The sequence below is a fragment of the Esox lucius genome, chromosome 6, assembly GCF_011004845.1.
Source record: "Esox lucius isolate fEsoLuc1 chromosome 6, fEsoLuc1.pri, whole genome shotgun sequence".
Lineage (NCBI taxonomy): Eukaryota > Metazoa > Chordata > Actinopteri > Esociformes > Esocidae > Esox > Esox lucius.
Genome location: NC_047574.1, coordinates 497254 through 523519, shown reverse-complemented (window position 1 = coordinate 523519; position 26266 = coordinate 497254). Strand labels below are relative to the sequence as shown.

The 26266-nt window shown below is 40.0% G+C and overlaps 2 protein-coding genes across 3 annotated transcripts; one reads left to right on the top strand and one right to left on the bottom strand.

Annotated features, from left to right (window-relative positions):
* The first annotated feature begins 3127 nt into the window (after positions 1-3127).
* Positions 3128-11652, top strand: si:ch73-256g18.2 (small integral membrane protein 36). 2 transcript variants are annotated; one of them, XM_034292575.1, is made up of 3 exons: positions 3128-3554; positions 7351-8061; positions 10468-11652. In XM_034292575.1, exon 2 carries the CDS (start codon positions 7490-7492, stop codon positions 7859-7861), a length of 372 nt encoding a protein of 123 aa, XP_034148466.1. In that variant the 5' UTR covers positions 3128-3554; positions 7351-7489; the 3' UTR covers positions 7862-8061; positions 10468-11652. The 2 variants fall into 2 exon arrangements, with proteins under 2 accessions (XP_034148466.1, XP_034148467.1); XM_034292576.1 differs by lacking the exon at positions 3128-3554 and adding an exon at positions 4935-5063.
* Positions 11653-17973: 6321 nt separating this feature from the next.
* Positions 17974-26046, bottom strand: hlfb (HLF transcription factor, PAR bZIP family member b). The gene is made up of 4 exons (XM_010899699.5): positions 25074-26046; positions 23522-23905; positions 21604-21815; positions 17974-20382 (listed from the first exon to the last, which is right to left on the bottom strand). Exons 1-4 carry the CDS (start codon positions 25204-25206, stop codon positions 20164-20166), a joined length of 948 nt encoding a protein of 315 aa, XP_010898001.2. The 5' UTR covers positions 25207-26046; the 3' UTR covers positions 17974-20163.
* Between the last annotated feature and the right edge of the window lie 220 nt (positions 26047-26266).

Below are 26266 nucleotides of genomic sequence, written 5' to 3'. Positions count from 1 at the left end.
TAACTGGCCAATTATATATGTCTGTGTGTGTGTATGTGTGACCGTGGCTCACTGTAATGGCTGCTGATCGTAATCCATCCTATCACGGAATCAGTTGGGGTGCATCCTGAGAGATCAGAGGTCCTTCTCATTAACTTCCTGTTCCTGTTTTTAGACTCCAGTCACCATGGTGATTCAGACCCCTTATGTTTCTCTAAAAACCTGATTCATTAAGTGGCAAAACAAGAGAAAAACACCCAGATTAAGTTAATTTAAGAAAACAAAAGTAAAGATACAGTATGATAAATATACTTTTGGGCAGGGATGGGTTTGCAGCAACATCCTGATGAATAGCAGAAGTTTGGTGTTGTGTACTTTTCTAAGGTTTCAGAGTTCAGCAGATGTTGATCAGAGTTTATATCACAGGAGGTTAGCCAGTCAGCTGGTAGTTATGAGAAAGGGAGGATTAATGTTCCTAAAATAGATTAAGGACTGTTGATGTCAAGGCTCTCTACCCACATTTGGAGGACTTAAGAAGCATGAGAGGACTTGAAAGCACTTTTAATGAGTGTCCCAATAACTTCATTTCAATATGTCTCTGTATCTGCATTCTAGCTGAAAAGTATATTTTGTTGGGAGTTCATTTAAAAAAAAAAAAAAAGGTTTTAGGCAGGGATTGAGGGGTTTGGAAGAGGGAGAGGAGGTCATGGCTGTTAGAGGGAAGTCATCAGTGCAAATGAAATACACTTTAGCAGGGGGTAGTGTGCCATTTGTAATGCACTTCAGTATGTGGGTTCTATTAATTTAGTCAGCGAGCAGTCTAGGTCAGGAATAATCCTCTTAATGTTTGGGACGAGGGACAGCCAGAATTCACACTGACATGTCCATCTCTTTTATTAAAATCCCATATTAAAACACCATTTCTGCAAAGCTTTTCTTATTCAGAGTTACTAAACTCTTCAGAAACAAACAGCACAATGACATAGAAAGAGTAATACTTTAGGTATCAGGAGCTGTTTTCAGAGTCAGAGTAGGACCATGGCTCTGGATCAGGTGCTCTTCGTCCATCCTGATGTAGGATCAGCATATCTACTCAGAGACTCAGAGAATCCTGGCCAACAAGCTTTATACCTCTAACATTGGATTTGAAGAATGTCCACAGCTTGGAAGTCATACAGAAAAATACCTTTTCAAATGCTTTCTCTTCAATCTGTGTTTAGCCTAATCATGTAAAGCTGCACATCTCATTTGTTAATGATATCCGTCCTTGGCGTGAAGAAAAGAGGCAGAGTTGGAATGGTTTCTTTTGTTCCTAGTTCCAAGTGCGTGTGGAGAGTTCTAATTGCCTAATGTCAGCCTGTCAAAAGTTGTCCAGACTAAACCAAGAATAACTCTTCATACTGAAGCTTGGAGGCAAAAGGCCTGGGCTCATATCCACAACCTGTCTGTTGTGGGGCCTTTCAGTTACTTACCAATGAGATCCTACATCAGCATTCATATTCTGAGGACCACACCCAGAACACATCTGATCTAAAATCACGGAAGTGTTCAGATCCAAACCCAACAATGGCCTAGAGCCACAGTAGAAACTCCTATTCACAGGAGAGAGGCCTTTCCCTTCAATACGAACATTTACCATATCATTTTTGTTCATCTATTTCTTTCCTTTGAATAAATTAGTCTGTTGATATATTTATGAGCTCTGGGGCCTGTAAGGTTCATTGTATGTGTTGCTGTATGATGGGTGGAGTTAGTGGTTGGCATTCAAATGAGTCAGGAAATAAACATTGTGTTATGGAAGAATGGCGTATACACTGTGTGATCACCATCAGTTCTTCAGGTGTAGGTAGAACATTCTGGTCTTCTGCCAAAGACAACAGTTCATTCATTTGTGAAATGTCACTGTTCATACAGAGCTAATACTGACCATACAGGACCAATATGGACTTTGCATGACAACTGTGGACCATGTAGAACATTTACTGACCGTGCAGAACTTTTATGTACTGTGCAGAACTTCTATGGACCATGCTGAACTAGAATGGATCATGCTGAACTAGTATGGATCATGCTGAACTAGTGTGGATCATGCTGAACTAGTATGGATCATAATGAACTAGTATGGATCATGCTGAACTAGTATGGATCATGCTGAACTAGTATGGACCATAATAAACTAGTATGGATCATAATGAACTAGTATGGATCATAATGAACTAGAATGGATCATGCTGAACTAATATTGATCATGCAGAACTAGTACTGACCATGTTGAATTATTATGGATCCTGCTGAACTAGTATTGAGCATGCTGAACTAGTATGGTTCATTCTGAACTAGTATGGACCATGCAGAACTAGAATTGCACAACAAAATAATTTCAGCAACATAGCTCCTCCCCTGTAGCTTCCTCTGATGGAGGCCAATTAAATAATATTAAGAAACAGGTGTATGCAGCCAGACCAGACCGTGTAAAATATGCAGGGCACCAATTCAGTGTGAAGTCTACAACTGTTGATCACGTCAACTGCTTTCGTCAGTAACACTTCACTTCCTGACCAATAGAGGGCGACATGAGGTCTCATGGGAACCTCCACTGTGAGGTATGGTCCATCATTAGGATCCAGCAGATGTTTGTACTTTCTGTCCCCAACAGGCCTTCATCCATCAGCTGAGATCCCCATCACCAACATGATTTTTGTTCTGTAATCCTTTGTGGTCGTCATTACAGCTCAACATCAAAACTATTGAATATTCTAGCCTTGTGGTACACTCCACACAGCACATCGTGGTTGTGTGTGTTCACATACGTGTACTGTCTGTGTTTGTGTGCGCAGTGAAGTAAAAGGTTGGTCATGGCAACTAACTGTGGTTATATAGAAAAATGGCTTAGATTAGAAATAATTCCTTTTACCTATTTTAACTGCTTTATTTTTGTAATGTTTCTAGGTCATAAACATCTGTGTTGATTCAACATACAGCTGTAAGACAACGGGTTGCTCTTTAGCAAACACAGCGATAGAGTCCATGCAGAACACAAGGTTGTTTACAGAGTGGTTGGTTATTTGTACTGGAATTCAGCCAATGGAACACTATCCAACATTTGGTCCATTTTTCACCAAAGAGGCATTATACACATGTCTCTAGAACCAGCTTTGAGAATGAATATCAGACTGCTTTTTTCTGTCACCCTTTCCTGAAGAATCATTTTGCCATAATCTTTGGACTTTGCTAAAATTGTATGACTGTAGATGAACACGAACCTGCAGGAGGGAATCATTGCCTTGATGTAAGCAGAGAATGACAGATTGTTGTTTATTGTCACGCCAGGTTTCTTTGCACCCTGGGAGGGGGAGACAACATAGTTGTCAACCATGATGGACTGTGTTTCCCACAAAAGATGAATAGCTCAGTCATGTCAAGGTTCAGCTTGAGGTGGTGGGCAGACATCCACGTGGAGATGTCAGCCAGGCACACAGTGATGCATGCTGTCACCTGGGGGTCGGGGGAAAGGGAGAGAAAATAAGCTGATTGTCTGATCTTCTCCACATCACCTGGTAGGAGCAGGTTGCCAGGTAAGGAGCAATCCAAGTCATAAGAGCGGAAAGTAGGATGCTGTGGTTCACAGTATCAAAGGCAGGGGGTAGAAGGGGGATATACGAAGAGCTTCTGTTACACAGAGGAGAGAGGTTTTAAATCCTGACTGCTCAGGAACAGGGAGATGGTTCTTAGACAGGTAAGAAGAGAGTTGGGTGGTGACAGTGTGGTTAAGTGCCTTGGAAAGGAAAGACAGGAGGGATACCAACCTGTATTTTCTGTAATCAGAGGGGTCAAGTGTTGGTTTCTTTAAGAGGTGCGCCACTCTGGCCATCTGGAAGTCTGCTGGGACACAGCCAGTGGTCATTGAAGAGTTAATGAGGGAGGTGAGGAATGGGCGAAGGTCTCCAGAGATGCTCTGGAGAAGGGAGGAGGGGACTGGGTCAAGAGGGCATGATGTTGGGCGGCCAGTCATCACTAGCTGCAGGATACCATCTGGTAAGAGCAGGGAAAAGGCAGTTAATGAGTGGCCAAATTCAGCGTATGAGCAACCAGTTAAGGCTGAGTGAATTAGGTACGGATATCATCAACATTCTTTTGAAAGTGGATGACAGAGTCCTTTGCAGAGATGGCCAGGGAGGATGTGGAGGGTTAAGGAATAAGGAGGAGGAGGAAAACATTTCCTGGGATTAGAGGAAGATGCCTGGAATTTCAAGCAACAAAAGTATCAAGTATGGATTGGAAGGTCAGTCTGAAGGTCATTCTGAAGGTCATTCTGAAGATCAGTCTGAAGGTCAGTCTGAAGGTCATTCTGAAGGTCATTCTGAAGATCAGTCTGAAGGTCAGTCTGAAGGTCATTCTGAAGGTCATTCTGAAGATTTGTTTTCCTACATTTTTGCTCAGCTGCCCCGAAGCCCACTGAGCTTGCAGTGAGTTACTTAGCCACAGAGCAGGAGGTGATGGCCGTGTCGGACAGGAGGAAAGGGGAGAATGTGAGACATAGGATTTAGAAAGCACGGAGTGCAGGGTGGATGAGGGAGACTCTGGAGATAGAAGGGAGAAGGATTTAGGAGATGGGAGGGATAAAAGGATTGAGGCGGAAAGAGCACTTGGGGAAAGTGAATGAGTGCTACAGTGGTGTCAGACATCGAAGGGGCTGACAGTGTTAAGTGGTCAGTTGTCTGGACCAGTGTAGTGGTCAGATTAGTTGACACACACCCTCTAGTACAGATTAGATCAAGTGTATTGCCTGCTTTGTGAGTTGAAGTTAACAAGGGAAGGGTGAAGTCAAAAGAGTGGGAAAAAAGAATGAAATATGTGGAAAAGAGAAAGAAATTACTCAAAGGCAGATGTTGGAAAGTTGAAGTTACCCAATAAAGAGTGATGAGCCATCATGAGGACTGAACTATCATATCAAGGTAATTGAGGAAGACATCAAGAGTGCCTGCATATAGTTCCAAACACCTCCCCTCTGACTTTCTTCTCCAAATGGTCCCGAGACGATGTGTGGGTGAGAATTTACACTGGGACACCTTAACTGTAGCATGGTAAGATTATATAATTATTAAAAAAATTATCAGTCTAAGCTGAGCCTTAATGTCTTCGGAAGTAAACTTTTCACTAAAACATATAATATAAAGGAATCAACAAACAACTTCCAAGCTCTGCATACATAAATAATATCTCCTGATTTATGGTTATATATAAATATCTCTTGACACATTGCCAAACCTATGCCTTTGTCTATTTTCCAGGTACCCTACCTAATGCATTGGTTGAATTTTAAATTATTTAATAAAGAACAAGTGTTTGGTTGTGGCCAACCATCCATCAGAAATGTTCAAATGTTTGCAGGCCCCCAACGGAACTCCATTGTAACCTTGTTTTAGTCTAAACACCAAAAGGCCATGAAAGGCTTAGGTGTTATTCAAAATAAAGTCAATCAATATCCATAATGTAAAACACAAGATCTTATTATTTTAACATAATGCATTGGTTTATTTATTTTGCCAAATTTGAACATGTTCTAAAATGATGCCATTAATTGTTATTAAATACTTTTGATATCTTTTGACAGCACTAAACTTAAACTCAACATGTTTCAATCCAACAAGTTCAGCTCACTTCCAGCAGAGATTGTTCATTCAACATGATTGTTTAAATTCAGATCCGAACTTCGAGCAGAGTTTTTTCATTACAAGTACAATAGTAAAGAGTTTGCTCAACAAATGGATATGCAGCGGGACAAACTTTACAAAAGCAAAAAGCATTTTAAATACACTTTTATTACAAGTGTATTTTAAACAACAAATGCTTTTATTAGTCACTAATAAAACAATTGATAGTTGGCTATAAGAAATGTGTCCAAGATAAATTACATAACAGAATAGATAGTAGTTACACCTGTTTTGCAAACCCATAGAGAAATATTATGTGTAGACACAGAAAGAGCTCTGCAAGCAAGACTCACTGCTTGCCTAATAGGACAGTCATAAAACTCAGACATTCCCAAATATTTTCAGTATTAACAAGTAGGAGCACATCTGTCCTGCTCTAGAACTGATCTGGCCACAAAGTGCCAAACAGTGCAATATGTACAAATATGAACACTAATGTAATCACAAAACCATAACATATAATGCAACAATGCTCTTTAATATAACCAAGCTTTACAGCTCCTAGGAGCAACCAAGATATCCCTAAACATAGCTATAAAACATAATGTCTCAGGCAGTGGGAGAGTTTCCAAATGATGTTGAAATGTCTGGACTCCTCAGTGTATAAACATTTTGGCTGGTGTTTGTGTAGAATCAATATGTTGGGGTGGCCGTGTCCAGTCATAATCTTCTTCCAGTAAATGTGTGTGTGTGTGCGTTTGTGTGAAGCTGTCACTGGAACATAAAGCCTGTCTGCAGATTACAGCAAGAACTTTCCCCTTTCACTTCCTTTTAACACCAAACCCATCTGTTCCCCAAACACACCTAAAGACCTTTTAGCAGACCGTTTCAACTCAGGCGGGAATATTATTTTGGAGGTCAGAAAAGGACAACATGCTACAGCTTTTTTCACAGTTTGTTAGATTTAAAATAAATTGATTGAATTAAAAGAAAATCACTATGATTTGATGGCCATATACCTTCGATCCAAAGAGGAGGCATTTCAGGAGGCTTCATGTTGACAGTTATGGACCTTTAACAAAATTAGATATTTGTTTTTAAGCAATGTTATACAACGCCTGTAGCCCTCTTGTGCTTTTAAGTTAATTCTAATTTCTATATCCAGATATTAATCACTGCTAGCAACATGATGAATCCATAACTCAGTTTTTAATACATATTGCATGATTTCCAAAATCCTAAAAGTGACATGTTCATGGCATGCTGACAGATTCCAGTACACATGAGCGTGCGTGTGCATGTTGGCAGTTCAAAGATCATTATCTCCTTCTAACCCTGTGTGTAATTTGGCTTGCAGTCCTGTTACTGCATGTGCCGTCAGCAAAATTAAAATGGTGGCTTAAGTTATTAAACTGAGCAGTTTTAATCATAGGCTGCAGGATTCAAGGTTGGTGGAGATGTGTGGATTAACACAACGCACAAAGCTTTCATATCCACTCTGATCTGAGGGTCTGAGCCTGCTGTCACTCACAATCTCCCTCTTCCTCTCTCTCTCTCCCTCTTCCCCTCTCTCTCCCCCTTTCTCACTTTCTCTCCCTTTCTCTCTCTCTGGACTTTCCTGTCATTTGCTCTTTCCGTCTGATGACGATGACGATCTGCTCTCCATCTGACTGTCTTCCTCTTCCTCACTCTTCCTCTCCATAAATCGTGATCTCAGGGAAACAGCTTTGGTTATAGCTGTCTCCATCTCTGGTTCTGTCCATCCCTCTTTGTCCTGCGTCCTTTCCCCTGTTCAGGATTCTCTGGGCAGTGGCCCGTCTTTCTCCATGGGTGAAAGCAGGACATGAGGCTTCGCAATGGGTTTCATGGAATTCTACCTGGAGATTGACCCTGTGACCCTGAACCTCATCATCCTGGTTGCCAGCTACGTCATTCTCCTCCTCGTCTTCCTCATATCCTGCATCCTGTACGACTGCCAGGGGAAAGATCCCACCAAGGAGTACACCCCTGAGCCACCCCCCGCCCCCAGCCAGTCGCCCATACGCCTGGTGGTCATGCAGAACTCACCGACCTCGTCTCGCCATGAACTGCAGAGCGGCCACGCCCAGAACAACACCACCACTCTGGAACCCAGCAGGAAACCGGAACTCAGTAGGAACCACTACGAACCTCCAACAATGACTCCCACCCCGGACCTGGCGAGGGAGAAGAGAAGCACCCTGGTCTAACAAGTGGAGAGGGGTGAGCTGGAGGGTCCCTGAATAGATGGAACTAAGAACAGGAAAAATCAACAAATGAGCAGAGTGGAGATTTGGTTTTATAGCCCAGAGACTGGCCTCCTATGGTTTTAGATGTTAACATTTTGATGGTTGATTGGTGATGTTGGTGAGGATGGTGATGTTGGTGACTGTGGGGGAAAGCTGAGAAGGTAAGCAGGTTCTGGGGTTGTGAGCTGATATTATGTAAATGTTTTGCACTGGGTTCCCTGTACAATCAAATCAGTCCCAGGCATTAAGATATGAGTCATCAATCTGTCTGATTAGTCGAACATAATAGTTTTTATGCATACATTCTGTATTAAGTCTAATACCTTTATGAGATTTTTGAAAAAACAACCAAATAACATAGAGAAACAATATATTAAGCATATTTAAAATGTGGGTTGCATACAAGAAAATGTCCAACTTGATTAAAATGCATTCAAATGTATATTTAATGTGAAAAGAAAATGGTAAAATGAATGTGTAGTCAGATGTAGCTTTAATTATAGAATCTAACCCATAGGGGGGAGTTTGATGCATCTAAGTCTTAAACAATGAAAGGGACCAGAATAAACAAAGTAGATTTTAAAAGAAATACAAAAAAGGTATATCTTTTTTAATGTAAAAAGTTTCTTTTCCAAGGACCAAATGGGCTGGAAGGCCTCATCATGGCAGACATTCAGATACAAAGTCATATCAATTAAGAATTTTAAAATCAATTCCATGTCAACAAAGACAGTTTAAAATCTATTCCATGTCAACAAAGACAGTTTAAAATCTATTCCATGTCAACAAAGACAGTAACAAGACATTTTAAAATAAATTCCATGTCAATGAAGACATTTTAAAATCAATTCCATGTCAACAAAGACAGTTTAAAATCAATTCCATGTCAACAAAGACAGTAACAAGACATTTTAAAATCAATTCCATGTCAATGAAGACATTTTAAAATCAATTCCATGTCAACAAAGACAGTTTAAAATCAATTCCATGTCAACAAAGACAGTAACAATACATTTTAAAATCAATTCCATGTTAACAAAGACATTTTAAAATCAATTCAATGTCAACAAAGACAGTAACAAAGACAGTTTAAAATCAATTCCATGTCAACAAAGACGGTTTAAAATCAATTCCATGTCAATGAAGACATTTTAAAATAAATTCTAAAAATGAACAGGCAGCCAGTGCAAGTTTTTAAAAATGGTGTGCTCTCAGCTCTCCTACTTTGTTAGTACTTTAACTGATGCCTTCAGAATTAATTCTAATCTATTAATGTTTTTTTGGGACAACCTGAGAGGAGAACAGTTTCACAGTCTTTGCCTTCAGAGACAACACACAAAAAGGCATCACAAAAAGGAATGCTTTGTCACTATTTGGACATGGGTATAAATCTTGAGAATGTAAAAATGCAGTAAAGTTCTTGCTTTAGGCCTTGGCATCAATAACCAGAAATTGCCTTTGTATAGTTGCAAAATATGTTATTATGGACTTAATGGAGATGTCAATGAGACTGATGTCATCATCATCATCATCAGACTGAGTATCAGCATCAGAGCTGGGTTGTCCACCATGAAAAACAGTTCAAAACAGTTAAAACATTTATGAAAATCCATTCATTACATTAACTCATACATCCAATTAATTGTGCAAGTTGTTCTCAGTAAGAGCATCTGCAAAATTATTTAATGGAGATGCCTTTAGCAATGCCAACAGAGAGCTAACAGGAATACCTTTGCAAATATTAATTTGGTCTATTTCCTGTAGGTGGGACATGGTAAGTAGGGAAGGTCCAGTTAAGGAACCACCCACATGCATGTCAGAAACTCAACACGCACACACACACACACACACACACACACACACACACACACACACACAGACATACACACCACTCTGGCAGCTTCTATTCTTCTACTGAAACCTCTATCCATGCTTGGCCTTCCAAATCCTGCTTTATCCCACAAGCACAAACTCCATCAGCAAAATTGATGTGCTTCAGCAGAACAAAGCCTCCTATTGAAATACTTGATGTTCGGCCTCACGCCATCCATGTTATATATATTGGGCTAAACATATATATTAGTGTAATGTTAAAGCTCTGTAAAAGATTGGTTACTATTGTGAAAGATTTAAAGCCGGATGCACATTATTATTAAGATTTACAGAAGTGCATTTATATACATAAACAGACTCAGCTTGTGTTTTAAATGGCCCCATATTTCAAATGGAGTACATTACTTTCATTGGTCACTGGTGGGGAACTGAATGTAGACATTTTGAAGCATCTGTTTTAGTGATCAGAGGCATGAGAAAGCCTATCAAAGAGTGTCAGCTATAAAGCCTATGTCCTGTCTTGTGGAGTTTAACCTGGTTAACCTGGTTAACCTGGTTCCCCTGGTTAACCCTCACCAGGCTGTAGGAGCACTGTCTGGTCCATCTGACTGGAACTCGTGTATAAATGTTAGTATAAACAAGGTGAATTGTGTCCTTTTATTAACCTAAACACATCTGGTTGAGTTTAGGTCAAATGTGCTGATGTTAATGTAACCTCTGGCTATCTTCCCCAGGGCAGCCTCTGTTCAACATCCGTCAGAAACCAAAGGATCTTGCATTTCATGGAGACAGTCCTCTCTGTGCTGCTGGGTGTCTCCATGATGAGCTGTCAGACCTCACTACAAAGCAACCACCATCATGTTTGATGAAGGAAAAATGAACTCATGGAGAACTTCAATACCCGCAATGCCATCTTACCCCCTTTCTTCTGTAATTAAAAACAAAGCAGTGTTTGCAATGTGATGTGAATTATAGGGAATATTTTGTTCTAGGCCAGCAGGAGACCGTGTGACTGTCCTCTACGTCCAGGCTCAGTCACAACAAGTCATCTGCTCTAACTTTGAAAGGACCAATAGTCGTCGCCGTAGCGACCGGGGGATTCAACATGCGAAAGCCTCTTATCTAAAAAGACAAGCGCCTGCTCATCTCAGTGCTCATTAAGACCAACCAATGATTCAACCAATCACAGAGCCCCATTTGCAATATGAGTAGCAGACAAATCATATTTCCAATGGATTTTTCATGTTGGAGGGATTAAAGTCCAACTCAACTCCACAGAGTATTACGGGAGAACAAGGGTCATATATTACTTCAGATGACAGCCCTTCTTCGCTCCCACTGGGGGGTTGCATAAGACGCTAGCTTGTAAACTGACCAAAAACATTGTGGTCACATTCTGGGTTTGACGTCAGTGGTAACGGGACTACTGAGGAGTAGACATCAGTTCAGGGACTTAGGCCAGATTCAATCAGCTGAAGCATTAACTGGTGAGTGTCCAACAACTAGACTGCTATTTTGTTGACGTCTTGGAGGTGTAACTTCATAGAGTCAAATCAATAAACATCTGCTAGTGTGGATGTCAGGAAGCGCCAGCCATCTCACTAGGAGTTCCAGATGAGAAACTTTAGGCTTCACTGTAACCACTGGGTCTATAGGGCTGAACTGTGTCCACTCAAAGATGGAAAGTCACACCAAGATAGCTCATTTAACTGCTCATGATAAACAACAGGATTGTTAACAAGATCAAATTACTTGATTTCAAACTTCATATTTCTCCTTCAAAAAAAATTCACACAAATGAAATAGTCAAATAGTTCCTCCTTAGCTCACTGTAGTTAATCACATTATCATCAAAATAAGATAACAAGATTTTCACCAGCATTTCAGATGTATGTAATAAAAGATGGCACCACAATTCTGTCAACTGGTCGATCTGATATCATGAATTATCTGAAATGAGAGAAATGTATTATGTACAGTATATTATGTGTGATGTGGCACAATCTTAGAAAAAATAATGGGCATCAGGATAGGGTTCCACCATTTTGATCTGAAGAACCAACTGTGAAAGGCAGAGGTTCTTTATGAGGAGAAATAATTTGTACTAAGTGATGATTAGAGCCATAGGAATATGAATGTCTTAACTACAACACTGTTTCCAAAAAAGTTGGGATGCTGTGTAAAATGTAAAGAAAAACAGAATGCAATGATGTGCAAATCATTTAAACCCTATATTCAGTAGAAAATTGTAAAAAGAAAACATATCTAATGTGGAAACTGAGAAAGTCTATTGTTTCTTCAAAATATATGCCTACTTTGAATTTGATGCCAGCAACATGTTTAAAAAAAGCTGGGACAGAGGCAACATAAGACTGGAAAAATTGTGTAATGCTAAAAAAGAAACTGATGGAACATCTCACAACTAATTATGTTAATTGGCAACAGGTCAGTAACATGATTGGGTTTAAAAAGAGCATCCCTGAGAGGATGAGTCTTTCAGAAGTAAAGATGGGGAGGGGTTAATCACTGTCAAATACTATTCAGGCAAATAGTGCAACAATTTGAGAATATTGCTTCTCAATGTAAAATTGCAAAGAGTTTGGGGATCTCATCATCGACGGTGCATAATATCATTAAAAGATTCAGACAATCCGTAGAAATCCTCAGGGGGCACTGCATTAAAACAGACATAATTCTGTAGGGGAAATCACTGAATGGGCTCATAAACACTTCGGAAAACCAGTGTCTGTGAAAACAGCACGTCGTTGCATCCACAAATGCAAGTTAAAACTCTACTACGCGAAGAAACCATACATAAACAAGATCCAGAACCGCCGCCGCCTTCTCTGGGCCCAAGCTCATTTAAGATGGACTGAGGCAAAGTGGAAAACTGTCCTGTGGTCTGACAAATCAAAATCTGAAATTATTTGTCCTCTGGATTAAAGAGGAGAGGGACCATCTGGCTTGTTATCGATGTACTGTCCAAAAGCAAGCATCTGTGATGGTATGGGGGTGCATTAGTGCACATGGCATTGGTGACTCCACATCTGTGAAATCCAGTGCTTGCTTTGCTGAATGTTTAGATGTTATTTTCTGAGTCAAATGCTAAGTCGTAAATATATTTCTCTGCTGAGAGATCGCGCGCTGGTCTCAAGGCTTCAGTATGAAGAAAAAAAAAATTGTATTACTAGCGACCACCTATTCGTGTGTAGTAAACATAATCTGTGATTGGCCAACAAAGAATGTCTCTCTAGTATCTGTGGTACTATTGGTTTTCTGGTAACCTATGACTCTGAAAAAACACGGTCTGTGATTGGTTTTCTCCATTGTCGTGTCTGAACAGCCCAATAAGGTTGAGTACTATTCACTTGGAGAGCAAATGAGGTACCCATTTTCAGGCGGAAAGGAGGGGGCCTTGTAGGTCACAGAAATGAAACAAAATGTCTGTGAGAGCCGGAATTCTTACTGGTTGGTAGGTGATGAAATACTTATGTTGTGCAATAAAATGCTAATGAATTACTTAAAAATCATACAATGAGATTTTCTGGATTTTTGTTTTAGATTTCTACATGCTTTGTAAGTGGGGAAACTTGGAAAATTGGCAGGGTATCACATACTTGTTCTCCCCACTGTAAGTTTGCTCACATTGCGTCCTGTTGAGACCCCGTCCTGTCAGATACGTGTTGACTTGCCCTCCTACTAAATTATACAGGTGTATATGTCCACAAATACGTAGTAAAGCCCAATAATGTGAATGGGTGAAAGACTTGCAATTACGGATCTGGTGTTCACCAAGTCAGTTTTTTAGGTCCCAATAATGTATCAGAAACAATTGACCCTAGTTTGTAGTGATTTATTTTGCAGTGGGGTGCCACAGTCTTTGAAAAAGAGGTTCAAAATTCGTTATTTGTCGAGGGATAGGTTTCCATCAGGAGATTTTTGATCCAAAGATTCATTGTTAGAAGACAATGGTACTTTGAAATGCCCACAGACTTCCAGTTGAAGCTAGCAACAACAGAAGACTATGATGCTAGCCAAAACAAGACTATGATGCTAGCCAACAGTTGGTGTATATATTTTAAGATAGCTGGATGGGACAACTACTCAGCTCAGAAGCAGTAAGTACACCATACACATTGAAAGGTGACAAAGAAAATACTCTCACCCTACCTACAGGCAATGCTCAAACTCTACATCCCTACCCAGGCAGTTCATTCTGCCACAAATGTCTTGGCCACTTGAATCTCATTAAGCCCAGTCTGAACTCTCAATCAGCCCAGTCTGAACTCTCACTCAGCCCAGTCACAACTCTCATTTAATCCAGTCACAACTCTCACTCAATCCAGTCACAAATCTCACTCAGCCCAGTCACAACTCTCACTCATTCCAGTCACAAATCTCACTCAACCCAGTCACAACTCACTCAATCCAGTCACAAATCTCACTCAGCCCAGTTACAACTCTCACTCAGCCCAGTTACAACTCTCACTCAGCCCAGTTACAACTCTTCTCTATTCCTGTAAATAACAATGCATTAAAGAAGATTAATTAAAAAAAAATTAAGCAGTTAATGTGTTTGTGGACAGGCTTTTATTTACCCTACAACAGAGAAAAAAGGGGAAAATAGAGAACAGAAATATTTATTTACTAACTGCATTCATAAAAAAAATGAACCATCACAACACACAATCACACCATTGTGTAAACATAAAATAACACCCACAAACGGAATCACACAAACATAAACACACACATTTCAACGTTTCCAAGGATGAGGCAGGACACAGTCACTGAGTAGCATAATACAGGTATTAATTCATAGACTCACGTGATATCTTCAAAACATGAAGATATCACAATGACCAATAAAGGGCAGGGAACTGGAGACACTAAACTGGGAGGTGATGAGGACACAACAAGACTGTTTGTTGAGAAGACTAAAGACAGATGAAATTAATTAACACAAGTGATAAAAATCTAAACACATCTAAACACACTTCAACACAATTAACATAGAAATGTGACAACCACCGTGGCACAGGCCTTCACTCCTCTGTCTGGACCGCCACTCCTCTGTCTGGACCACCACTCCTCTGTCTGGACCACCACTCCTCTGTCCGGACCACCACTCCTCTGTCCGGACCACCACTCCTCTGTTTGGACCACCACTCCTCTGTTTGGACCACCACTCCTCTGTCTGGACCACCACTCCTCTGTTTGGACCACCACTCCTCTGTTTGGGCCACCACTCCTCTGTCCGGACCACCACTCCTCTGTTTGGACCATCACTCCTCTGTCTGGACCGCCACTCCTCTGTCTGGACCACCACTCCTCTGTCTGGACCACCACTTCTCTGTCTGGACCACCACTCCTCTGTCTGGACCACCACTCCTCTGTCAGGACCACCACTCCTCTGTCTGGACCACCACTCCTCTGTCTGGACCACCATTCCTCTGTCTGGACCGTCACTCCTCTGTTTAGACCACCACTCCTCTGTCTGGACCACCACTCCTCTGTCTGGACCACCAATCCTCTGGTCTTGTGTCGCTCTGGGGCATCATAGGGGAGGGGGGGCCCCAAATCAAATTATTCTCAGGGCCCCTAAAAAGGCCAGAGCAGCACTGCATATGCAATGCAGGGTGGAGGCAACAAGATGTTCAGAACTGTGAAGGGTGGTTAAGGGCTTTCCATCTCAGGGTGGAGGCAACAAGATGTTCAGAACTGTGAAGGATGGTCAAGGGCTTTCCATCTTGTTGCCTCCACCCTGAGATGACATGCCACCTCATCTACTGAATGCAAATTAACTATTTAATTTATTAAATAGTTAATTTGACCATTGGACTGATTTGACCATTGGACTGATACAATCTTTGACCATTGGACTGATTTTAGCTATAGATGGAGACTGCCCTCTAGTGGTTATTTAGGTATGTCTCTTGTCAGTTGCATGTTACTACACATTGTGAAGTTCAAAAAAACCATTCGAAGTTAAACAAAAAAAATGAACAATGTCTACCTTCAAGAAGCATACACATGTACATTTTTTTAATTGATGGACAGTAAAATATTCCTAATTACATGTTTTAATAATTTAAGAGTTATAGGAGTAAACTTTAGACACATAAAGGGTTCCTGGTAGAAACACTTGTAGTGGCTTCTTGGCAGAACCCTTCATAAAGGATTCTGGATAAAACCAAATACTGGGGTTTTTATGAAAAACTCTACATACAGCATACGTGTCAGGACTCCCGGGACTCAGGACAGAGGTGGGATCCAGAAGCAGATACAGACACCGGGGTAAAAGGACAATGATGATGTTTATCGTAGTAGTCTGAGATGACAGTGGAGATACGTAAGAATTACGTAGGTGGGTATGAATGTATTGTGGGAGGGTGGATAGTGGGTAGCAGAGGTACGAAGTCCGGGAGGCAAGAATGGTCGAATGGTCAGGCAGGGTTCAGTTAACCGAGCGGGGAGTCAATGCAGGGGAAGGTCGATAACCGGAAGGCAGATAGGTGATCCAGGTAGTTGGGAGGGAGGTGCAGGACGGGTCTCGGAACAAGGGTCTGGAAACGACGGAAAAGACACGGTGAGTAGAAGATAACAAAAAAAAGGATACTCTGGGAATTCGGATAGCTTTAATTAATTAGGTAGAGAACACTGTAATAATTACGTGGCTGTACAATAATCCGGCAGGGACTGAAAGCAGAACTCTCCTATTTATAGGGAGAGTGGCAATCAGCCCCCCAGGTGTGTAGACTGGTGCAGGTGCTCAGGATCAGTGGTGATTACGGGTGCCTTCGTGGAGAGCCGGGAACAAGGAGACTGGTACTCGGGGAGATGTAATGACAGACAAACAGCTCAGGAGGGCTGAGTCCTGACAATACGGTTGTAGGTATAAATCTATGCAAAGAGTTCTATCTACTAGCACAAACCAAAATACTCTACTCAACACCTTTAGAGGGAGGGAGGGAGGGAGGGAGGGAGGGAGGGAGGGAGGGAGGGAGGGAGGGAGGGAGGGAGGGAGGGAGGGAGGGAGGGAGGGAGGGAGGGAGGGCTCATAATGTGAGCATACCGTTTCCAGATTTCAGGATAACCAGGGGATGCAGACAAATCACATTATGTTCGATCATGACAATGAGGTAGAACTGCGTTGGGTTTTTGCCCCCATTTATCATGAGCTGAACTCAAAGATCTAAGACCTCTGTGTACACAAAAGGCCTATTTCTCTCAAATATTGTTCACAAATCCGTCTCATATCTGTGTTAGTGAGCACTTCTCCTTTGCAGAGATAATCCATCCACCTCACAGGTGTGTCATATCAAGATAACACAGTGATTCCATACACTACTAAGAATGTTTGCATTTGCCGTTTTGTATGCACCCAAAATAATTTCAGTTCGAATACTGTTATCATTCCACTATTGCTGCAGGAAACTGCTATGGATATTTTAATTTGAATGCATGTAGGCTTCATTTATGTGTACCCTATTACAGACATGAAGAGTGGGAGAGAAGTCACAGACAAAAATGGATGAAAGAGCGGGAGTGAAAATTAAAGGGGCAGGGCAAGAGAGGCAGAGAGACAGCCAATCAAATGCAAATATCAAATATGTACGCACGCTCCAGAAAGAAGAATAGTTATATTTTATACAATTCCAAACCAGCATGATGCAAACGCTCACGCATACACTAACATTTTAGAATTCAGCAGTTTTATTTTGATCAAAACTACAAGAAGAAAATAGTTTTGAAAAACAAAGATTAAGAAAAATTAGCAAAGAAGTGCTTTGGAGAACCCCCAAAACATTGGGAAATAACAAAATGAAATCACAAAAATGGACATATGAGCATGAGGCCAACACAGGCTTGACATTGGGATAATTCATTATGTAGATAAAAACATTTAAAGTAATTCCAGTATCAATCCTCCCTTCAAATTGAAACATTTGACTCTGTGATAGAAATCATCCAACAAAACATTTAAGATAAACACTTCAAATACTGAGACAACAAACAGTTCAGAGTTTGTCTGTTTTTGAGGGTTTTTTGGATTGGAGAGATGGGCTACCTTTTCATCCATTTAGGAAGAAGGCCAGCTGGTCATTAGTAATGCCCACGCAAACTATCTGAACAACAGCATTTGGTAGAAGTGCTAGAGCTTTGAAAATACATACTCCATTATTAAAATACGCAGCCAGCATATGTATGAAAAAATATCTTACAAAAACAAGAATAGCTCTGTATAAACAATAAAACCTTTAATATATCAATATATCCTTTGTTTACTGTTTTCTTTTGGTCTGTAGTAAAGAGATATGGAAAGTGATTAGAAGGACAGCATATATCACTGTACTGTGAGCTACATTCTTTTCTCATTAAGTCACAGGCAGAATATATATATATATATGTGTGTGTGACTTATTCTCCCTGTGACTTATATTAATTCACAGGGAGAAGAAGTCACACACACCCACACACATATATATATATATATATATATACATAGTGTCCTGTAATGTTTACCTGCATCTCAGCTGGACTGAGAGGCTTTCCTAATATGAACCCACTGCACCTCTACAAGAACAGAGAAATCTTGGAGAAAAATAAAAGAAAACAAAGAATACTGTCTATTGTATGGATAGTATTAGTGTTGAAATCTACTGTACAGATGGTAATAGCAGAGAAATCTCATGAAAAATGAAAGAGAAAAATGATACTGTCTATTGTATGGATGGTAATAATGTTGACATTTAAATGCATCAAGAGCAAATAGAAACATGCACACTTTTATGAAAAGATATACTGTATATATGCTAAATATTATCAAATAAAGTAATTGCAAATGAGATGTGGTGAAATAAGGATGGCAGTTTCATTTGTGTCTGTGACAGTACGTTTGTTACAGAGCAAACCAAGAGCTTAGCTTCTGACCATTCTTCTGTAGAACAGCGTTATAATACAATGTTCTGACAGGTAACTTGAAACAACCTTTGTTATACACATTACCACTGAAGGAACAGTGCTATAAGACCAAATGAGAAAGTTGACATTATAGCCTGCTAGCCTAGGTGCAAATCTATCTGACTCAGATGACATGTCCCACACTAAGGCAATGATGAAACATTACTGAATGTATCGACAGTTCTTTACCCAGGCTAACAATAAGAGAAATTAGAAAAGTTGATCAGTGATCTTCTTTGCACCTTTGCTACTACATATCCCAAGCACTTCATTACACCTTTGCTACTACATATCCCAAGCACTTCATTTCTGACAGAGAAAAAGAAAAAATGGGAACAAAAACGGAAATGAGGACAGTGAAACGTCACAACTGACATAACCTGTTATCTGACATAACCTGTTAACTGACATAACCAATTGTACGTAAAGTGACATAACCTACAATATATGTACAGTAAGGAAACCACTGAAAACCATAGCAACCATGGACACAATATCAATAACATTTACAGGCAATACCAGATGTTGTAGATCATTTACAGATAAATCCAGATGTTATAGACCATTTACTGATAAATCCAGATGTTATCGATCATTTACTGATAAATCCAGATGTTATCGATCATTTACAGATAAATCCATATGTTATCGATCATTTACAGATAAATCCAGATGTTAAGATAATTTACTGATAAATCCAGATGTTAAGATCATTTACAGATAAATCCAGATTTTAAGATCATTTACAGATAAATTCAGATTTAGAGTGGATGGAGAGTAGCCAGGTAACATAACATTCAACAGTACATATTCATGAGACAAATAAAATGCCACAGTAAAAGGCATGGCCATTATGTACAAACCATCAGTAAGGAAAGAAAAACTTCAAAGACATTAGTTATGAATTTATATATTTTTTTTTATGTATGTCTGTGTGTGTGTGTATTTATGTATGTCTGTGTGTGTTTGGGTGTGAGTGTGTGTATGTATGTATGTCTGTGTGTGTGTATGTGTGTGTTTATATGCGTGTGTGTGTGTATGTGCGTGTGTGTATATACGTATTTGTGGATACATAGAAGAGCAAAATTAAAAACACTAATAAAAAGCACTAATAACACAAAGCCCAGATAGATGGGGTGGTACATTCTGAGTCTGAGTTGTACTGTCTTTCAACCTGTTTGTACAGGGCAGTTCTGAGATGGTAAGAGGCAGTTCTGAGACGGTAAGAGGCAGTTCTGAGATGGTAAGAGGCAGTTCTGAGATGGTAAGAGGCAGTTCTGAGATGGTAAGAGGCAATTCTGAGACGGTAAGAGGCAGTTCTGAGGTTCTGTGGGGAACCGGGAGGTTGTGGAACACATGGTTCAGTTGGTGGTCTCAGACAGGTTGAGATCAGACTCTCAGTCTCATTCTTTACTGTCTTGTGATAAATAATCAGCACCACAAACGGCCGGAGTGTGTATTCTGTCTCATTCCAGAGGTCCGTGTGAAGCCTCGTACTTGGCCACAATGTTCTTGGTCCGTCCCAACTCTCTCCTCAGGTCGGCTACTTCCATCCTCAGGGCTGAGTTCTCCTTCTCCAGGAAACCTGCTCGGATGGCAATCTGATTTTCTTTAAGCCGACGGGCGTCCCGTGACCTCTTGGCTGCCACGTTGTTCTTCTTACGCCTCACCCAATACCTGTCATCCTGCACCAGGTAAACGAAAGAATGGGGTTGATAGAAACTTAAAACTACTGATGACCAATCATTTAAAACTACTGATGACCAATCATTTAAAACTACTGATGACCAATCATTTAAAACTACTGATGACCAATCATTTAAAACTACTGATGACCAATCATTTAAAACTACTGATGACCAATCATTTAAAACTACTGATGACCAATCATTTAAAACTACTGATGACCAATCATTTAAAACTACTGATGACCAATCATTTAAAACTACTGATGACCAATCATTTAAAACTACTGATGACCAATCATTTAAAACAACTGATGACCAATCATTTAAAACTACTGATGACCAATCATTTAAAACTACTGATGACCAATCATTTAAAACTACTGATGACCAATCATTTAAAACTACTGATGACCAATCATTTAAAACAACTGATGACCAATCATTTAAAACTACTGATGACCAATCATTTAAAACTACTGATGACCAATCATTTAAAACTACTGATGACCAATCATTTAAAACTACTGATGACCAATCATTTAAAACTACTGATGACCAATCATTTAAAACTACTGATGACCAATCATTTAAAACTACTGATGACCAATCATTTAAAACTACTGATGACCAATCATTTAAAACTACTGATGACCAATCATTTAAAACTACGGAGGACGATGAATATTTACACTTTCTCTAAGTTGACAAATTGCTAGAAGTGATTGTTGGACTGTCTCTCTATGCACACACTTCTCTTGGACTGTCTCTCTATGCACACACGAGCTAGCATGAGTACAGTGTAGTACAGCAAAGTTATATTGCTAACATGAGTACAGCGTAGTTATATTGCTAGCGTGAGTACAGCGTAGTACAGCATAGTTATATTGCTAGCGTGAGTACAGCGTAGTTACATTGCTAATGTGAGTATAGGGTAGTACAGCATAGTTATATTGCTTTCCGCCCAGTAACGCTTTATTTTTACTTGGTAAAAAAATTATTATATGTGTAAAAAACTAATTTTACATCGCAGTGAAAACACAACATTGGGGAAGCTCTATCAATGCTGATCAATACCAAATATATTTTATATGATAAATATCAGATTCAGGTTTTACATTTGACCATTTCTAACGACTCCTCAAAAGAAAAGTTTTAATATCAGGGAAAATGCAACACTAAATAATCTGCAAGATAGAGAGAAACATGACACACACACACCTTCATGTCGTCAGGAAACAACACTTTGCGAGCCTTCTTGAACATGGGTTGTGGTTTGAGCTCCTCTGGGGCAAACTTGTGTTTGCGAGGGTCGAACATCTCCTGTCCTGGTACGCTGGACAAAGCCAAGTCGGCAGGGTCGGGTTCATAGCTCACAGGCACGTGGATGGACTCTGGGTCAATGGGACTGGGAGTGTTTCTGGAATTCAGGGCTGGACAGGGGAAAGAAGGGCATAATATCACAGTTGGAGAAATTGAAGTATAAATATTGGTTTTATAGAAGACCTTGGAAGATGGTTGGGCATTGGTCTTGTTACATTAATGCATTATAAAAGTTCAACTGGACACTAAACATTATTATTACTATTGTTAGATTTGCTTAAAACACGTTCCAGGAGTAGTGAGAAACGGTAGCCACTTGGGGGCACCAGACACAATGTGAAAACAAACCTAAACTAAAGTTTGATGGGGAGATATGGGGGAGATGGTGAAAGATGGGGAGAGATGTGGGGGAGATGGTGAAAGATGGGGACAGATGTGGGGGAGATGGGGTTAGATGGGGAGACGTGGGGGAGATGGGGGAGAGATGGGGGAGATGTGGGGGAGAGATGGGGGAGAGATGTTGGGGAAATGGGGGAGGGATATGGGGGAGAGATTGTGGAGATCGGGGAGAGATGATGGAGATGGGGGAGAGATCATGGCATAAGACCTCCTGCTTCCTCATCACTGAAACGACATGTTCCCCTCAACCTGCTCCAATCTGATTTAGGAGGAGCTGGAGATCATGACAAGTCCTCCATATTCCTTCAGGACAGTATTAAGCTGTCAGTCAAGACAAACCAATGGTCCTCTATGCTCACAGTGTGGGCTGCTATAGTATTATTTCAGCTGGAAGTGTCTTTCCATTCTGTTCTACAGACAATTTGAATTGAAATTACCTTTTTATGGGGCACAAATACTAATGATGGAGGCTGATAACAATAGGTAACAGTGAGTGTGAGCCTTGTGCCTTTTTCCTGTTCATCAATTGTAGCTTCATATAATTGGTCTAAGTGGCTCCAAATCTGACTTTGACATCAGTGTTTTGTTCTATGCAGGTTACAGGACAATGTGGCACAGAGAAAGTAATCTGCCGTCATTCAATATCCTCTTGCATTTCTACTATGACAGGCTGCTGTAACCTCATTTGCTAGAACCGTCTAGGGATCCTCTTACAACTAATGCTCATCACTTAGATTAAATTCAATTACAAGTAAAAGGACTTTCTGACTAATTGATATCAAAGTTATCCACCACCTTAATAATTACAAGTAAGAAAGACCACTTTCGATATGAACTACAAGCTAATTCTCTGGTATATATCAAACACAACTCACCTACAGCATGATCGCACAAAGACTGACAAAATAATTTTGACAAAAATGCTACACAGTGAAGAACAGCTTCCAACAAGACAGTATTGAAGAGGAATTGATTCCATGTTGTTGAGCACACTTTAAGAGACTTGCATCATTTCATAAAGCATTAATTGTTATTTATAAACATAAGGGCTTTTATTCGATTATTAAGACTCACAATGTAATAGAAAATAGATCATTTCAAGAATGACCACTGTAGTTGCTGTTCAATTTTAAACTAGTAACATTTTGATTGTGACTTTTAGGGTTAATAAAAAAAAAAAAAGTTATTTTGACATGTCATTAATAATTACAGGTAAAACCTTAACTAAATGTGAAACTTTTCTCCCGACAAGTTTTTCTTTGCCATTCCCCACTAGGAAAAATGATATTTCCGGCACAGGGGTTTGGTTTAGGGTAAATATATAAGTTGGGGTCAGTGAAAGAACTGGGTTTAGTTTGAGGTTTAGGTTTTTAGGTTTAGGGTAGGGGATGAAAAAACAAACGTGTGTTTTACACACCTGCTCTGGCAAAGCCAGGGAGACAGTTCTGTGTTGCAATGGTTGTGTGTGCGGACGATGATGCACTGACATGGTTGCTGAGGTCAATCACAGAGGCTGATGGTGTGGGCGGGGCTTGTGACATGATTGACGTCTGGTGCTTGTCCTGTGACTGGTGTGACTGGTGTGACTGGTGCTGGTCACGATGGACGGTGGTGGAGGCAGGGAGGTCAGAAGGAATGCCGTTTTCCGAGAGGAACTCGTCCAGATCCATATACTCCAGCTGGAAGTTGTCCCCATCGTAGGGAAGAGTCTTGTTCCACAGTGTGGGACCCAGGAAAGCTAACTGTGGGGCGCTCCGCTCCTCATCCAAATTCTTCTCCTTCTCTCTCTCCTTCTCAAAACCTACAGTGAATGTTAGGGCCCACAGGTAGTATAATGTCATTATTTAAAAAACACCTTAAAAAATAAATGTTCATTAATCATTAGACATGGATTATAATATTTAATGTGCAACTGTTTTTATGAGTGAAAACATACAATTTCCATCTTAAAAATGAAACTGTATACCTCCTTTAAAAAAATTTACTTCATATGAAATGACAGTATTGCTACTACATTACTTTTCCTCCGAAGAATCATAGTGACAAATTAATCCATCCTTTCAACATTTTCAACACCACCAGTTACAGTAGCCAAAAACACTTGTAAATTAGGGAGAAAGTATATTAAGATGGTGCATTCACACAGAGTTAATTAAGCAATAAACATCCCATCGTTAATTTACGTTCACACAAGCAATTTCATCATCAACAACATCCCCATATGCTTGGCAGGTAAGTTATGGTGAATAGTGTATATTTTGATGGGAGTGGTCTCTTCCAGATGTCAACCAAACTGAACACTTACCGGACAACGAGGAGGCGATCCTGAGATAACGTTTCCCACCAGAATCAATAAAACACCAAATGATGTACGTTCTCCAGAAAGTCGCAACTCTTTAATAAAGTTCAGACACTTGTAGAATATAAGCAGAGGAGCGAGCACTTTTTAGTAGCTCGTGGGGGGCACCTTATTCTTTTTCTGGAATTTACTTTGGTTACCAGTATTAAATGAATACTTCACTAGAAATAATAAAATACGTGTTGGTTAATTACTAATGAACTTGTCAAATGATGACTATTGTCAGAAAACATTTATTGGCTATTGTTGTGCGTAATGCCCGCACGCACACATGCATTAATATGAATTGCATACTCTGAAAAGTTGTTAAATTATTAAGTAAAGTTTTAGGAACATCCAGTTATTATCACTTTGGCTTCTCAAATGAATGTGGTCTATACAGGCTTAGACGGTTATTTCCAATGCATGGTTTAGACTACCTGTATAATCGACGTCATAAAAATTTGAACTTATAAACTATTGACTGGCTACAAAGTATAAACAAAAATGAACTAATAGTTTCAATTGTGTCAATTTTAGTTTGAGATAAGTACTTCCCCCCTATGGTGTACGGGAATAAGATATAATAATTGAAATGTAATTTACAATAAAATAAACGTTTATTTCTTACCGTCATGATGTTCATGTCGTTGAAGCAGAGGTAGTTTCATAGGGTTCTCCAATAAAGACTTAAGTACGCCGTGATTAGACGTAGGTAGAAAACTTTGATTCATCGGTAGGTGTCTGTACATTATTTTCTCCATCTCTTCTCTCAGCTGTCAAAAACTATCCACGACTGGGTCGGGCTATTATTCCTCGCAGGTAATATAAAATATACCAAACATAAAAATTTATCAAGAAATCGAAAACACAAGAAAATGTCGGTTTCGATCGGTTAAATTAGCCTACCGGTATATGCCGATGTCCGTAGAGAGAAAAAAATACCTCAGTGGGAAGATTGCGTGCAAAGCTGGTCCCAGCGCCACCGGCTATTCGAACAGGGGTGTCGTCTACTGTAGAAGACAGATAGCCTAGTCCTGTTCAACCATTCATACCATGTGTGAGAACTGATGTGTGTGACGTCAAACCATGAGAAACCGCACCTATTTTCGCTCTTTATCGTGTGCGAGCGTGCGTGCGTGTCGCTGACTAAAGCAAAGACCACGCGCTCCCAGCCTACATTCTTTTATGGACAGAAACATTATAGATAGTCCACAACATGTCCACTTTACAGTAGGCTAGGCCTATCATGTTTCCCGAAAAATTCATAGTTACGCTACTATGATTGAAGCCTCTCGAGATGAAATACAACTCCGAAGTCCATTCTGGTCTTTGGGCTGTAATAAACAGGACAAATAAGGAAACAGTATTACAAAGCCCGTAGTATGGTTAGTGTAATATGTTACACGTGGATACTTAAATGTAAATCCTGTAGAAAGGGTAAGTCAAAAAAGTGTGGGTCATTTAGGCCATTGCACGAATGCATTACATCCATGTTCAATTACACTGTGAGGCTAAAGTGTTTAAGCCAATACTGGATCTTGTTTATATGGACACGGTGCATCCGTGTTAAATCGTAAATGATCAATATGTGAATCTCATCCATGGGAAACAAACACATAACAAATGACTGTAATAGTCTAAAATGCAAACATTAACATCAACATACGAGGTTAAATGTGAGAATAGACCTACTGAGACAAATTAAATTAAATCGTCGTCGTCATGTTCTATGCAAAAAAAAAATGACAGTGCTTTTTTTATTAGGGCTTTTTCGTCTGTCAAGCTTGGAACGAACCCTGTTCACCCTGGCTGAGTGGAATG

What these genes read in the sequence shown, in the direction of transcription:
- si:ch73-256g18.2 (XM_034292575.1), top strand. Translation starts at nt 7,490, where the DNA reads ATGGGTTTCATGGAATTCTACCTGGAGATTGACCCTGTGACCCTGAAC.
- hlfb (XM_010899699.5), bottom strand. Translation starts at nt 25,206, where the DNA reads ATGGAGAAAATAATGTACAGACACCTACCGATGAATCAAAGTTTTCTA. An exon ending in CCCTGGCTTTGCCAGAGCAG is followed by an intron (nt 21,816 to 23,521) that starts GTGTGTAAAACA and finishes TCCCCTGTCCAG; the next exon opens with CCCTGAATTCCAGAAACACT. An exon ending in TGTTTCCTGACGACATGAAG is followed by an intron (nt 20,383 to 21,603) that starts GTGTGTGTGTGT and finishes TACCTGGTGCAG; the next exon opens with GATGACAGGTATTGGGTGAG.